Source organism: Schistocerca americana, chromosome 5 (assembly GCF_021461395.2).
Source record: "Schistocerca americana isolate TAMUIC-IGC-003095 chromosome 5, iqSchAmer2.1, whole genome shotgun sequence".
Taxonomy (NCBI): domain Eukaryota; kingdom Metazoa; phylum Arthropoda; class Insecta; order Orthoptera; family Acrididae; genus Schistocerca; species Schistocerca americana.
The window spans coordinates 130,739,994-130,756,018 of record NC_060123.1 but is presented as its reverse complement, the minus strand read 5'-3'; the positions used below and the strand labels follow the sequence as shown (position 1 = coordinate 130,756,018).

At 45.1% G+C, this 16,025-nt stretch overlaps 1 protein-coding gene across 1 annotated transcript in view; it reads right to left on the bottom strand.

Moving 5' to 3' along the window:
- LOC124616234 (actin cytoskeleton-regulatory complex protein PAN1-like) overlaps positions 1 to 16,025 on the bottom strand; it is a 341,222-nt gene that overhangs the window by 66,465 nt on the left and 258,732 nt on the right. The window contains exon 3 of the mRNA XM_047144537.1: positions 9,304 to 9,440. Coding sequence (XP_047000493.1) covers positions 9,304 to 9,440 — 137 coding nt within the window. The remainder of the gene's footprint in view (positions 1 to 9,303; positions 9,441 to 16,025) is intronic.

Here is a 16,025-nt window from a genome sequence, read left to right as displayed (position 1 = left end):
TGCTATACCATCCACTAATAGTTAACTCGACGGTGGAAGGAGCACAGAAAAAGACTGGCGTATGCAGAATAGATTATAGACAGTACTTGGAGTAGTAGTTACGTAGTTATGGATGGACTGGCACAAGATATGAAAAAATGGAGAACTGCGGCACACCACACGAGAGACTGATGGCTAGTGCCAATTACTAGCCTTTCGCAAATGAATGGATTTAGATTGAAATGTTTTCTTGAGCGTTGACTCCATTTGCCCGTCGTTATCGGCGCCTGTTTGTGAGGAATCCGCGACGGCAGCCGGACTCTGGGGTCAGCTCGCGTGATTGACCGGCGTGATCCACCAATAGGCGCTCGTCAACAGCGGTGTCGGTTCGCCATGGAACGCAGAGTTTCGTCTGGTGGGGCGGAACAGCACATTTCAGTGGCAACTCACTGACGTGTACAGAAATCCGCCCTCAGTGCCACTCCAACAAACACCCACTAGTTTCAGACACTCTGAACTTTAAGGTATTTGTCGGGTGCTGGTGTTGTTGCAACAGTTCTCTAGGACCCACAAAGTTTTTCCTCGTATCGAATTGGCACGAGGATTCTATTTACGTTTGCAAAACTTGTCCAATATCTGATCAAAAGTATCTGCTCACCGCTTACGTAATGGGAATTCACCACTCGATATCACGAGAGATGGACCCACCAGTATCAAAGATGTCAGGGAGTGTTGTGTTGTCAGCAGAGTAACGTTAAGACCAGAACAGGTCGAGCAGGAGAGCTCAATGACTTCGAACATGAACTGATCATTAGATGTCAACTAAACAGCAATTCCTTCGTGAACATTTCAACGGTTCTAAAGCTCCTCAAATCGAATGTGAACGATATGAGTGTGAAGTGGAAGCGCAAAGAACCACTGCAGCTAAACCGAGACCGGTCAGACTTCACGTACTGATGAACAGGGACCGTCGAGCAATGAGAAGGGTGGATAAAATGTTCGAACTGCTCCTCATAAGCCACCAATTTCTGTACTCAGTGCTAAGCAACGCTTGAGGTGGTCTAAAGAGCGAGGCCACTGGAGTGTGGTGGATGGAAACGAGTTATTTGTAGTGAAGATTCAAGCTGTACACCCTCTGGCAATCCGATGGAAGGATTTGGATTTGGCAGATTGCTGGAGAACTTCACCTGCCATCATCTGTGGTGCCAACGGCGAAGTACGGAGGAGGTGGTATCACGGTATGGGCGTGTTTTTCGTCGTTAGTGTGTGATCCCTCTATTGCACTTAAAAAAAAAAAAAGCTAAATGCTGAAGGACATGAACACATTCTACAGCGTACAGTAGAGGAATAGTTCAGAGACGATGATTGAGTGTTTCAGCACGACAGTGAAATTCCTGAAATGGACTGATGGCTCAGAGTCCCGATATGAACCAACAGAACACCGTTAGGATGAGTTGGAACGTCGACATCGCTCCAGATCCTAGTTTCTAACAACATTAACGTTTCTGCTTTCGCCTCTCGAAGAAGAATGCGCTGCCATTCCTCCACAGACATTGAGACACCTCAGTGAAAGTCTCTCCAGCAGAGTTCAAGCCATCCTAAAAGCAACAGGTGGCCACACCCCCATGTGAAAGTCCATTAACAGATGTCCGGAAACTTCTGATCAGATATTATACATCTTATATACACTTTTTATCAGATATTATACATCTCATATCATTTATTTACGTTTTTCCTGTTCCACTCATTTATGGCTTAGGGTATAATTATGACTACGTGCTTCATCGGATCCTGATACGTTTCTGACCATATCTTCACGTTTCCATACTAGTTTGGTATGTCGCTAGGTGAATAACGTCATTAGTTACGCGCTGGAAGTCAGTATTCGTAATTTTCTAAGGTGTGAACACTGGAAATATACTTGGAAAACTTTAATTAAATGCAAATGTGAAGACAGACAGATGGCAGCAGTACATCCAAGGCCCGTGCGGTGAAGAGGAACTGTCCGGAAGTGTGGTCCAAAAGCAGGAGGAAAACATCTACCCAGAGGATGTTGGAGTGGGTGGCAGCTGACCCCATCCCCCTTCAAAATCCTGGCTAGAAACCCGCTCTGTGTCAGATAGACGAAAGGCGGAACGTGTAACGGGGCCTCTGCCAAGTGTGCCAGCACCACTACTGAAATCTTAAAACTATTTCGCTATTCACCGCGAAACTAATGCTAGTCTTCGTCCCTGCGTCCCATCTACCCACCTCACCCCCTACTTTAGATCCTGAGCACATTGCTGATGCGAAGTTGATTGGAAGAAATGGGTGGTACAGCAATGCGGTCAGAGTCTGACGGTTTAACATCATATTTCCGGAGAATATAATTTAAGATGTTTTCCATTTTTACTTGTAATTAATAGGGAGTGCAACATTTTGACCACGGCTCCCGTAGCTGTAATCCTGTAGCCACCAGCTACCAAATGAGCGACTTTCAACTCAGGAAGGGCTACGGTAAGTTGGAGAATACGCTGCTCCCGCAAGGGCGTGGGCCGTAAGGCGAGAAACTGTGCTACAATTTATAAGCGCCACAGCAACCTTATTGCTACACCCACTCACGCTAATTAGTGCCGACCACCGTAAACAATTGCCGACCTGGTATGCAAAGCCGCGGAGGGACGGCTCCGCATCTTCCGCATGACTTGCGTCCTAAATTAAGGATGTCAGGTTCTGGTCTTCTCACAGGGGATGCTTATTTGAATATGCAGCAAACAGAATTTTTAAAACAATATACATCGTTGTAGATGTACTATAAAAGAATTGTTTCGAATTAGATGGTGATCAGTAAACCTCTGATTTTTTAAAGAATCCAATTGCCATGTATAAGACAGCTCCAACGTCTGATTACTTTACAAATTGAGTTACTGTGTTAAATATTTGACGTGAAGCAAGTAAGGGGGAAAACGTTTGGAAAGGTTTGACGTTATGCTTAAAGTTCGTTGGAAGTCGCTAAGTGCCCTCATTATGTTACTATGTATGAATGTAGCATGGCAAATTTTAAGCAGAAGTAAGTTTTTGACGGATTTCAATGTGTGTGACGTCATATCTCCCGAACTACGAGTCGTAAAAAGTTATAATTTTGCAGGTACAGTCAGTGGTATATGCGGACACTGTCTGCAAACTGTGTTTCGAATAGAGTCGGTAGTAAAGAACTAACCAATTAAAACGTTATACCTGATGTTAAGGTTTGACTGCATGAAAAGGGAAAACACAGTAAGCAATAAATTTTTTTCCTTGAATCATTTTGTAGGGTGTATCAGCGAGAAAAAGTTTCGTAAATGTCTGAAATTATGTGTAAAGTGTTTTGAAAGCTGCTCTCATTTTCAAATAGTGGATGAATAAAGTCCGGGTATTTGCGCACCGTCAGTTACGCTGCGTCAACACCAACACACAGTTTCTAACTGCAATGCCTGGCGTTTTGTTTTAAAGTTATAAGATTGTACCTCTCAGTGAGTAGAGTAAGACAGCGTCTTAAATTTTTAAACTCGGTCAGACACCACGCTAAATATTGAAAATAAAAATTATGTAGCCCCTGGAAGCTGTTAGGTAGGCAACTAGCCACTGCTACGGGTTCCGGGATAGTCGTTGGTAGTAAACATTAAAAACTCGACTCCGCGCGAACAGGCCATGAAGACCCAACGGTACCAACCGGCCGCCGAGTCATCCTCAGCGCACAGGCGTCACCGGATGCGGATTGGAGGGGCATGTGGTCAGCACACAGCTCTCCCGGCCGTATGTCATTTTACGAGTCCGGAGCCGCAACTTCTCAACCGAGTAGCTCCTCAGTGTGCCTCACAAGGGCTGAGTGCACCCTCCGTACCAACAGCGCTCGGCAGACCGGTGATCACCCACCCAAGAGCCAGCCCAGCCCGACAGCGCTTAATTTGGGTGATCTGACGGGACCGGTGTTACCACTGCGGCAAGGCCGTTGGCTAGTAGCATATTTTATAAGGAAAAAAAGACGACGCACCCCGAAGGAATTATCCGAATGGGACAGAAATCGGTATGTGTGATGGATACGTACAAACGAATGATTGGTTACAGTTTCAGAACAATTGGAGGATTTATTCGAGTGAAAGAGCTTCACAAACTGAGCAAGTCAATAATGCGCTGGCCCACCTGTTGTCTTTATGCGAGCAGTTATTCGGCTTTGTACTGATTTGACAAAATGGCACGTTAGATCGTCAAATCCCAGAGCTGGTTGACGGACTTTTTCCATTTTCAACGTTCTCAATTAGGAAGAAATCCGGCTGGCCAAGGTAGGGTTTGGCAGGCACGGAAGAATGCCGTAGAATCTCTCACCGTCTGAGGGCGGGCATTATCTTGCTGAAATTTCAGCCCAGGATTGCTTGCTATAAAGAGCAACAAAATGGGGCGTGCAATATCGTCGATGTACTGCTATGCTGTAAGGGTGCCGCCGGTCACAACCAAAGGGGTCCTGCTATGGAAAGACATGTCACCCCAGGCCATCCATAACTCCTGGCTGTCGGGTCGTATGGCGGGCGAGAGTCAGGTTGCTATCCCAACGACGTCTGGGGTGCCTCCAAACACGTCTTCGCTGGTCGCCGGGGCTCAGTTGAAAGCGGGATTCTATTCCAAAATCTTTAACATGGCTACGAAACAGCAACTGTGTAAATCTGAGGAGGGAAAAAATCAGCCAGTCAGTTACAAATAAAGGTTTATTAGCATATGACCTAGATTTCGATATTTGTAAAAATATCTTCTTCACAAGTAAACGGGCCCTAAAAATGTATACAACCAGTTACAAAATTACAAAAATATTTGTGAGGTAAGCGTACTCACTTGTTACGTCACATGATGATACATTAGATCAGATGAAGGCGAGCGGCTCTTGTCAGAAACAAAACAACAAAAATTATCGCAAGCCATGACTTAAGATAGCAGCCAGATTACATATATCGTACTACAGCATGAATGCTCACTAGTAAATGCCCACAGGTAGAAGATCCTATCAACATAAAATTGTAATAGGCCTCACAGGATAAAATATTTGCGTAAGGTACGTGTACCTCACATCAGAGACTAAGGCCAACTGCTACAAATATACAGGCTCAAGCGACCACCAAAAATTGGGCTGCAGAGCACGCTAAATTCATGCATTTAAGAACTGCGTCTTGGTTGTGTTGAATAAGAGCATTTTACACTAAAGTGAGCATGAAATTTCCTCTACAAGGCTATTACAAATATAACAGATATACAGGTATACATTACGTATAAAATTACTAGTACATTTGCTGTCAGAGTAATACTGTACAGCCGGCTGCTGTGACAGAGCGGTTCTAGGCGCTTCAGTCCGGACCCGCGCTGTTGCAGCGGTCGCAGGTTTGAATCCTGCCTCGGGCATGGATGTGTGTGATGTCCTTAGGTTAGTTAGGTTTAAGTAGTTCTAAGTTCTAGGGGACTGATGACCTCAGATGCTAAGTCCCATAGTGCTTAGAGCCATTTGAACCATTTTTAATACTGTACATAAATTAAGCGTGCAGAAGGTTGAGTTCTGTTTACAGAAGATAACTGTTTCAAATACACGGTGAAAAAAGAGCAAATATACGCTACAACAAACTCACTAAAAAGAAAAAACTTCCGCTTAACACTACGAAAGCTTAAGCGATAAGGAAAATGGGAAAGCAGTGGGCGCTATATACAATATTGTCATATTGCTTTAACGTAAAATTATTTTACTTAACATCAGCATGACGCAGTGCTTACGCGCATGTATAACGTAACGTTTCGCATTCGTAGCATTGTTTTCGGCTAGAAAAAAATGCGTTGTATTACTTTCTGGGCAACCCTCGTACTTCATACCTCCTAGGGTCTTAATCCTGTTCTTAAAAACGGAAGGAATTGTTCACAATGGCTACCAACAAAATGAAACACCTTTAAAAGTTAATACCTTCTCGAAATTGCGATTACTGTACTGTTCAAGATGCCGTCCTTGATCTTTTTTGGTGTATGAAGAAAGGAAAGGGATGAAAAACAATATGAAGAACTTAAAATTGGCGATTACTTCTCACTGCCATTAGTTGTATGTTCTTTGGACTATCTAACCTACAAAGGTTCTTCTAATTTCATTAGACTTCGCAAAACGAATCTTTAATGACACTTCAATTTTGTAGTCACCACCTGACCGGTTTCTTAATTTGTTAGTACACAGAAAAAAAGGCGTACCACAAGGAATTTTCCGTATGGGATGGAAATCGCTGATGTACGTGTACAGACAAATAAATGCTTACAGTTTCAGAAAAATTGGATGATTTATTCAAGAGAAAGAGCTTCAAAAATTGAGAAAGTCAATAACGTATTGGTCCACATCTGACCCTTATGTTATTCGGCTTAGCATTTATTGATAAAGCAGTTGGATTACTTCCTGGGGGATATCGTGCCAAATTCCGTCGAGTAGGCGCGAAAGATCGTCAAAATGCCGATCTGGGTGGAGGGCCCGGCCCATGATGCTCCAGACGTTCTCAATTTGGGGAGAGATCCGGCGACCTTGCTGACCAGGGTAGGGTTTGACGAGCGCGAAGACGAGCAGTAGAAACCATCGCCGTGTGCGGGCGGGCATTATCTCGCTGAAATTGTAAGCCCAGGATGGCTTATCACGAAGGGCAACAAACTAACACAGAATATCGTCGACGTACCGCTGTGCTGCAAGGGTGTTGCGGATTACAACCAGTGGAGTCCTGTTATGAAAAGAAGTGGCACCACGACCATCACTACTGTTTGTCAGGGCGTATGGCGGCCGACAGTCAGGTTTTGCTATCCCACCGATGTCTGGGGCGTCTCCAGACACATCTTCGGCCTGGAATATCATCGACTGGAGTGGGTAGTGATGATGTGTCCCACGTGAAAACGAGCTGACGTCCCGGACAGCGGTGGGATACCACTCTGGTTGTTCCCCGTCACAGAGCCTGGCAAACAGGAGCGACGCTCCGGGATGCCATTTCCTTTCCTAGAAGGACCCCTTAAGTTGTCATCCACGGCACAGTTACAGCATACCGGTACGTCGACGATATTCTACGCCAGTTTTTTGTCCCCTTCATAGCAAGCCATCCTGGGTTTAGAATTAAGAAAGATAATTCCCGACCCCACACGACTGGAGTTTCTACAGTTTGTCTTCGTGCTTGCGAAACGGTACCTTGGCTAGCAAGGCCGACGGATCTCTCCCCTACTGAGAAAGTTTGGATTATTACGGGAATTCTGACGACCCAAACCGCCAACTGGACAGACTTGGCACGACATCCCTCAAGAGGACATGCAACAACTCTAACAATCGATGCCAGGCCGAATAACTGCTTGCATAAGGTTAGATGTGGACTAACAAGTTATTGACTTTCTCAGTTTGTGAAGCTCTCTCTCTTCAATAAATCATCCATTTTTTCTTAAATTGTTTGTCTATATATGCACATCACATCTACGGGTACCGAGCGAGGTGGCGCAGTGGTTAGACACTGGACTCGCATTCGGAAGGACGACGGTTCAATCCCGCGTCCGGCCATCCTGATTTAGGTTTTCCGTGATTTCCCTAAATTAGTCCAGGCAAATGCCGGGATGGTTCCTCTGAAAGGGCACGGCCGACTTCCTTCCCCATCCTTCCCTAATCCGATGAGACCGATGACCACGCTGTCTGGTCTCCTTCCCCAAACCAACCAACCAACCATCTACGGGTCGCTGTTCCGTTCGAGTAATTCCTTTGTGGCGCGTCTTTTTTGTATTAGAGTGTATAGAGTGAAAGCTTACCTTCGCTCGTCACGATGTAGAAAATATCTTTATATTCACGAAAACAAAGCGTTTAGTGAAGTTGTATTATCAGAATGGGGAATGTGCTAGTACAGCGTTACGATCCTATCGCCATAAGAAGGGGATTCGAACGGGTAAAGGTCCATTGACAAATGTAACTGTGGCGAGAATGGTTTCGAAGCCACGGGTTGTTCAGACGATAGACCCCGTAGTGGCCGACCGAGCAGAAGGCGTAATGCTGCTGAGACAGTTCAGGAAGAAATGGAGACTGTAGCGGGGTCGTCTATGCACGGGGAAGTCAGCGCTCGTGCAGTCGCACGTCGCACCGGCATTACATATATACGCTACTGTTTGGTTGGCACTTGGCGTACCCTCCGATGCTATCCGTACAAAATCCATCGGCATTATGAATTGTTATCTGGCGACTTAATGAAGCGGAGGGCATTTGCGGTGTGGGCGTTTCAAAAGATCGCGGAAGATGACGATTGGTTGAGTAACGTGTTGTGGACCGACGAAGCTCATTTCACGCTCCGAGGGTGTGTCAACGCCCACAATTGCTGAATTTGGGCTACCGAAAATCCTAGAACTGACGTGGAAACTCCATTGCACGGAATGGATTGGATTTACCATATCTACCGTTATCGGGCTTTTTCTCTTCGAGAAAATGCGTGATTTTGGTTTTGTAACTCCTACCGTGACGGGTGAGAGGTACGCCGATATGTTACAGAATCGCATCATCCATAGCCTGGATGATAAACACCTGCTGGAACGTATCATGATTATGTAGGATGGCGCTCCACCCCATATTGCTAGACGCGTGAAAGATCTCTTGCGCGCGTCGTTTGGTGATGATCGTGTGCTCAGCCGCCACTTTCGTCATGCTTGGCCTCCCAGGTCCCCAGACCTCAGTCCGTGCGATTATTGGCTTTGGGGTTACCTGAAGTCGCAAGTGTATCGTGATCGATCGACATCTCTAGGGATGCTGAAAGACAACATCCGACGCCAATGCCTCACCATAACTCCGGACATGCTTTACAGTGCTGTTCACAACCTTATTCCTCGACTATTGTTGAGGAATGATGGTGGACATATTGAGCATTTCCTGTAAAGAACATTATCTTTGCTTTGTCTTACTTTGTTATGCTAATTACTGCTATTCTGATCAGATGAAGTGCCATCTGTCGGACATTTTTGAACTTTTGTATTTTTTTGGTTCTAATAAAACCCCATGTCATTCCAAGCATGTGTGTCAATTTGTACCTCTCTATCTACGTTATTCCGTGATTTATTCAGTTTTCAAATTTATACTGACTTTTTGATCACCCGGTATAAATTTACAAAAAAATCATTATTTTAGTGTGCTATGTTTGAAGTCGTGTTTCTGAACCATGTACCTGGTTTGATGAAACATTGCCAGCTTATCCCTAGAATATTTCATCAATGAAATTCGGCGAGAAAGCCTGCACTCCCGTGATTCGAGACGTATATTTTCCGTTGATAAAAAAAAGGTAGCGAGATGAGACTTACGGCAGGTGGCGGCGTGACGCTGACGGTCGGGGGTGCGGGCGCAGGCGCTGGTGGCGGAGGCGCCCTCCTCTTCTTGGGCCGGTAGCTGGGGATCCTCTGGGGGAAGCCACCCTCTGCCAGCGTCCAGTTGGAGCCCGCTGCAACACGAGAGGCGCGCAACGTCTCAGGGGCTGAAGCTGGCGGCGTAGCGGCGTGCAACTAGCAAGTAGCGCATGCAATCTGGCTTACGCGTATGCACTTAGCAGGCAGTTTTTTCCATCCTCGCATATGCCAATGCACAGCCCAGCCAATGTAGTCCATGCTGTAACCAACCAGTCCAACACCTCTGCTGTCCAGCCCTGTATCCCCCACACGTTATACCAACTGCAATGGTTAATAAACTTCCACCACAGGGCCCACCACTAACAACAGAACACACCAAACACTACTGCCTGTATGGTCTGTATGCATGTACGTCCGTACTCTCATGGCCAGCAAGATTCCAAGCTTTTTCCCAGATACAAGGTAAGTGCGACCAGCTCGGATGTCAACTCTATCCCAATGCCAGTATCCAGAATGTCAAGAACCACTTACAGTAGTTGTGGGTCAGCTTAACTCCAAGAGGCTTAAACAGCTTTCTGGCACCCTTCTCAACCGAATCAGTCCACGCGTCCAGACTAGACGGGATGCACCGACATACCCATAAGCGGGCTCATACTGTATCAATGTGATCCACCTGATGTGAAAACAATTAAGGAATGGTATAGGAAGTTTCTGGCAACAGGAAGTGTTCTGAAATATTCTGGCGGTGCACGTTACGGAGTTTCAGAAGAGACATCAGAAAAACGTTTCTCAGAAGCCCACATAAGTCAATTCGTCAAGCATCTAGGCAACTTTTGTACCTCGCTCAGCATTGCACCGTGTATTCACCAGCGTCTTCGTATGTGTGCTTACAAAGTGCAAATTCTGCAACATCTGGCGCCGGACGACAAATCATGCCGGCAACAATTTGCTGCGGATATGCCGCAGCGTATTGATATGGATGCCAGCTTCCTGGAAAGATGTTTATTCTCAGATGAGGCAACCTTTCATCTATCAGGAAAAGTTAATAGGCGTAATGTTCGGTTTTGGGGTTGAACATGTTCGCGATAGCCCTAAACTACACGCCTGGTGCGGGCTAATGCACGACAGGATTGTTGGACCGTTCTTCTTTGCAGACCAAACAGTGCATGGATCTGTGTATCTGGACATGTTGGAGCAGTTTGTGTACCCTCAGATATAAGACTTGCAATCCAACATCATTTTTCAACAAGATGGAGCTCCGCCGCATTGGTCAACGGCTGTTCGCGAGTTCCTGGATAGGAAATTTCCCAATCGCTGGAACGGACGCGGAGGACCCATTGCCTGGCCGTCACGTTCTGGCCGCTTGATTTCTTCATGTGGGGATTCGTGAAGGACCACGTGTATGCTACCAAAGTGGACGATATTCCTACGTTGCGACATCGTATCACTAATGCGATTGCAACAATAACAGAAGAAATGTTACAAAGAGCTTGGTAAGAAATTGAATACACACTACACATATTTCGCGCTACAAATGATTCACATGTAGAGGTGTATTGATGATAAATAAATAAATTCTTTGAGATGCTCTACAATGTGGTGCATTTTTCATCGTCGTATCTACTGTTTTTTTTTTCCTGGGTCTTTGAAATCAGGGAGGTTTGTGTGGGACACCCTGTATAATTACGTTACAGATCAGGTTGTTCTTATTCTGCTTGTTCCCCAGTGATGACTTTATATTTACTTCAGAGAACAACATTTCTTATTTTCAACAGGGTTGCCAAAACCAGCTGTCCTATTGCGACCCCTACAACAAATGACTTACAGTCTACATAGCATCAGATTTACAATTACGATGTTGGGCTCTGTTCGCCAAACATATTTGATGAAGATGCAGCACATTTCATGCAAAGTAAGCTCATTAGATACATGCGACAGTTACATATATTATTTTCTCCTGTAGTTGAGAGTTAACAAAACAGACAAAACATTCAACCAATCTGCAAATGTGGAAGTACCTCATCTGTTATTTCAATGTATTAAACATACAGCAAAAATATGAAATCCGCATTGTTAAAATGTGAGCGCGACTTCAGCTTCATAGGAATGCGACTGTTATTCGCGGTTCGATTAGTTAAGAGTATTTTAGCTCGATGTGTTGCTCTTAAGCTGTACCAATGAGGTCGGGCTTTCTTCACAAATGAGTGCAGTGTGTGTCTCACGCCTGGTGACTGTCGTAGGGGAGCGTGTGTAGACGGCCAGGTACCAGTGGCCGTCTCAGTCCATCACGTCAGTTTAGCAGACAGGAAGTGGGTCACACACATTTTGGTTCGGTGTCATGGACGGGTGTAGGACGTCTCTGATCACTGTCGGGGTACATCTGAGGGCTCTGTAGAAAAGGGACGAGATTATTCAACCGACAGTAAAGCCCTAAAACCAGTATTTCGGCGATGGATCCGTCTTTCAAGATTACAATGCACTGCACCGGTCCCATCTCACAACCAACTTCCTCCAGGAGTCAATAATCAACCGAATGGAAAGGCACGGAGTGTCTGCAGACATGAAACCGGTTCAGCACGCCTGGAGCCAGCGTCGTCACAACACTCCGCGTACAGTGCGCCAGTCACCTTGCCAAGGACGATGCAAGGATGTTACAACGCACGGGATGGACCAAGAAAGTACTGGACGTTCCAAAGCAAAAGATTTTGGTTACACAGATGAGGAAAAATGCGTATTTCTAAACATACAGCTTTTATTATGGTTATTGTTTTGCTTTTAGTTCAAATCAAACTAATTATTAAGCTCATTAAGCTCCTTAAGGCCTAGTTTTTTTAACTTTTTAGTTCCCCATGAATCAAGCCCATAGACGTTCGCAGATTTGTTTAGCTGTTTATATGAACGACAATATAATTAGCTCTAAGAGGGTATTAAGAGACGAAGTAATTGCACACAGCGAGAAGCCATCGTTAGGAGCTTGTTACGGCAGTCAGAGAGACTTGCAGATGATCGCCGGCCGGAGTGGCCGTGCGGTTCTAGGCACTTCAGTCTGGAACCGAGCGACCGCTACGGTCGCAGGTTCGAATCCTGCCTCGGGCATGGATGTGTGTGATGTCCTTAGGTTAGTTAGGTGTATTTAGTTCTAAGTTCTAGGCCACTGATGACCTGAGAAGTTAAGTTGCATAGTGATCAGAGCCATTTGAACCTTTTTTTGCAGATGATCAGTGCTGGTGCAGACGTTGACAGCACACTCTGAACATCCATTGTCATCTGAAGCGCGACAGTAACTGAAAACTATCGTAGCAATCACACTTACAAGAACAGTGTTGTAGTACCAATATCAAAGAAGCAAAACGCTGTCAGATGTGAATACTACCAGGGTATGACTCTAATGACTTGTGGTCCGCAATACTAACACGAATTACCTACCGAAAAATGGAACGAATGACAGAAGACAATCCGGGGGAAGATCAGTTTGGATTATCGAAAAATGAAGGAATACTAAAACACTACTGACCCTATGATTTATCGTAGAAGTGGATGGAAGACCCTGCGACATACCGATTCCCGTAAGCCATTCAAAAGTAACCTCTGCGAGGGGATTTCGTTCACCATACTTCCGTTTTCGAAAAAAAAAAAGAAAAAATCGATATCTTATGCCATCAACCAGGATCCGTTTGTGTAATTATTATAACACTCAGAAATGACGTAATTTTGTTTCTAAACACCAGACCCGCAAGCCAGCAGGGTCCGAGGAATCCAAGAATGTGTGATTTCGGTTCTTCACAGATGTAAAATGGAATGGATATAGTATAGATATGGCACCGTAGTCCGCTCGTTTAAGCTGTGTCTTTACAGAAGCATGTTTGGCAAGAGAATGAGGGCTGTCGCGAGTATATAATTGAAAATTTGCAACTCCGACAGAACAATAAACGAGAACTATCTTAAATACCTATAAAGTTGCTGAATCCCTCAAGACGATTATATCCACTGTATTCAGTTTCAGAAATATTGGATGATTTATTCAAGAGAAAGAAGAGCTTCACAAATTTAGCAGTTTTTCGGCTAGGCATTGACGGACAGATTCGTTGGATGTACTTCTGAGGAGTATTGGCCCTAATTCTGTGTAACTGGTGCGGTAGATGATCAAAATCCCGAGTTTGTTGGACGGCCCTGCCAATAATGCTCCATCCGATGTCAGCTAGGGAGGGATGCGGCAACCTTGCTCGACAGTCTGGCTAGTATCCAAACGCTGTCTGGGGCGCCTCCAAACACGTCTTCGGCCTGGAATCTCGTTGACCGGAGTAGAATTCCCTTCGGTGATGAGTACCGCTTCGAACTGAACCCTGATGACCAGCAAAGGCGTGTCTAGAGACGCCCCAGACAGCGATGGGAAACCAACCATATGGCCCGATGTCCAGGGTGATGGTCTGGGATGGAATTTCTTTTCACAGCATGGCCTGTTTGATCATCATCTGCGGTACCCTACGGCTCAGCAGTACGTCGACAACATTCTGCAGAATTTTTTTTTTGCCCTTCATGGCAAGCCATCATCAAGATGCTGCCCATCCGCACAATGTGAGATTTCCTTGTCTTCATCCTTGCCAAGCCCAACCTTGGGCAGGAAGTTCGCCTGATCTCTCCCCATTTGAGAACTTTTGTACCATTACGGGCAGCGCCTTCCAGGGATCTCGGGATACTGACGATCTAATGAGCCGGTTGTTACTCCACGTAAAACAAATTTTCTCGGGAGCAGAGAAGAAGGCGATCGGCCCACATGCCAACAAACTTTGGTGATGCGCGTTTATTCCTCGGTTAGATATAATTCTTCCATTTTTACTTGCAAAACGTACGATTATTAATCTCTTTTATGAATTGTAAAGACGGAAAAGAGACCAAAAGTTTTGTCCAATTGTGACACGTGATCGTTACGATCGCCTAATTAATGGCCCATAACAGATAAAGTTAATAACAAATTTGCAGCAATAAGCTGTGTGCAAGTGTACATATTTAAAAATTCTCCTCTATAAATTACACTAGTTTATTCAAGACGATACGCCCTGAAATTAACAAGCAAGGGAAGTGCCTCCGAATGCGTAAACAGAGTATGCGTGCCTGGGTACAGAGAATTCCTCTGCTTTTCCAGGCGCGAGAAAATTCGAACCAATGTATGCAGGAGATGGCTCTGACGTTAACGCAGTTAACCGGTGTCGTTACCAAAAGACTTCCACTTGCAGTATCTGTGTGCAACTCATCGAAATCACATTTCTGAGAAACAGTTGTGTTACGGATCTGATAGGTGTAAACCACATCATCGAGTGCTTTAACGGTTCCACTTCCTACTAAACGGATCCCGCTTCGTGACATTCGACCTTGATTATTGCGCAAACGGAAGCGCAGTCACCTGTGCTGTTTCGGAGGTAGCATCGAGTGACGCCCAGTCTCAGATTGGCTCGCATTTATCTACATCTACAACCACACTCAGCAAGCCACAATACCGGGCACGGTGGACGATATTTTTTATCACTAACAGCCATTCTCTTGTCTGTTCCACTCGCAAATGGAGCTAGGGAAGACACTGTACAAACCTCCGTAAGTTCCCTAATTTCTTTTGTCTTATCTTCGTGGTTCTTTCGCGAAATGCACGTTGGCGGGAGTAGGATCTTAATGCAGAGAGCTTCAAAAGACGATTATCTAAATTTTCTCAACAGTGTTTCGCGGGAAGAATGTCTTCTTCCCTCCAAGAATTTCTATTTGAGTTCACGCAGCTACTCCGCAATACTCTTGTGTTGATCGAAAATAGCTTAACGAATCTAGCAGCCCGCCTCTAATTAGCTTCGATGTCTTCCTTCAATCCGACGTTGCGGGTATCCCACACACGCTAACAGTACTCAAGACCATGTCGCACGAGACACGTTTTGTACGCGATCTCCTTTGTACTCGTATATGAGCTACACTTCCCTAGAATTACCCAAGTAAACCGAAATCCACCATTCGCCTTCCCTACAGCTTGTTCCATTTCATTTCGCTTTTGCAACGCTATGCTTGGATATTTAGTGTCAAGCAGTACACTACTGATACTATATTCGAACATTACAGGATTGTTTTTCCTATTCATATGCTTTAACTTGCATTTTCCGTATTTGGAGCAAGCTGTCGTTCATAACAGCAAATAGAAATTCTGTCATCTTGCATTCTCCTAGAGTCACTCAAAGATGACATTACAGCGTCATCAGCAAACAACAGCGTTCGTATCACACTTCCCTGGGGCACTCACGACGATATCTCTGTCTCATACGCACACTCACGCCCACCCAGTGTACTGCGTTCTTTCAGTTAAGATGTCTTCTCGCAAACGGAATAGTGTGGCAGACGTGCGAGTCGCTCGGACCTCCGTTTACGGTCTGCAATGGGGCACGGTGTCAAACGCTTTACGAAAATCTTGGAACATGGAATCTGCCTTTTGGCCTTCATACAATATATAGGTCGCAGGGTATCGTGCAAGAAAAGATCAAACTTGAGTTTCGCACGAGCGGTGCTTTCTAAATAATTTTCGATTCGTGGGTAGAACCTTATCTCTCTCAAGGAACTTTATTATATTCGAGCCAAGAATGCGCTCAAAATTCTGCACCAAACCGATGTTAATGATATTAGACTATAAGTTCGTAGGGCAGTGCGCTTTT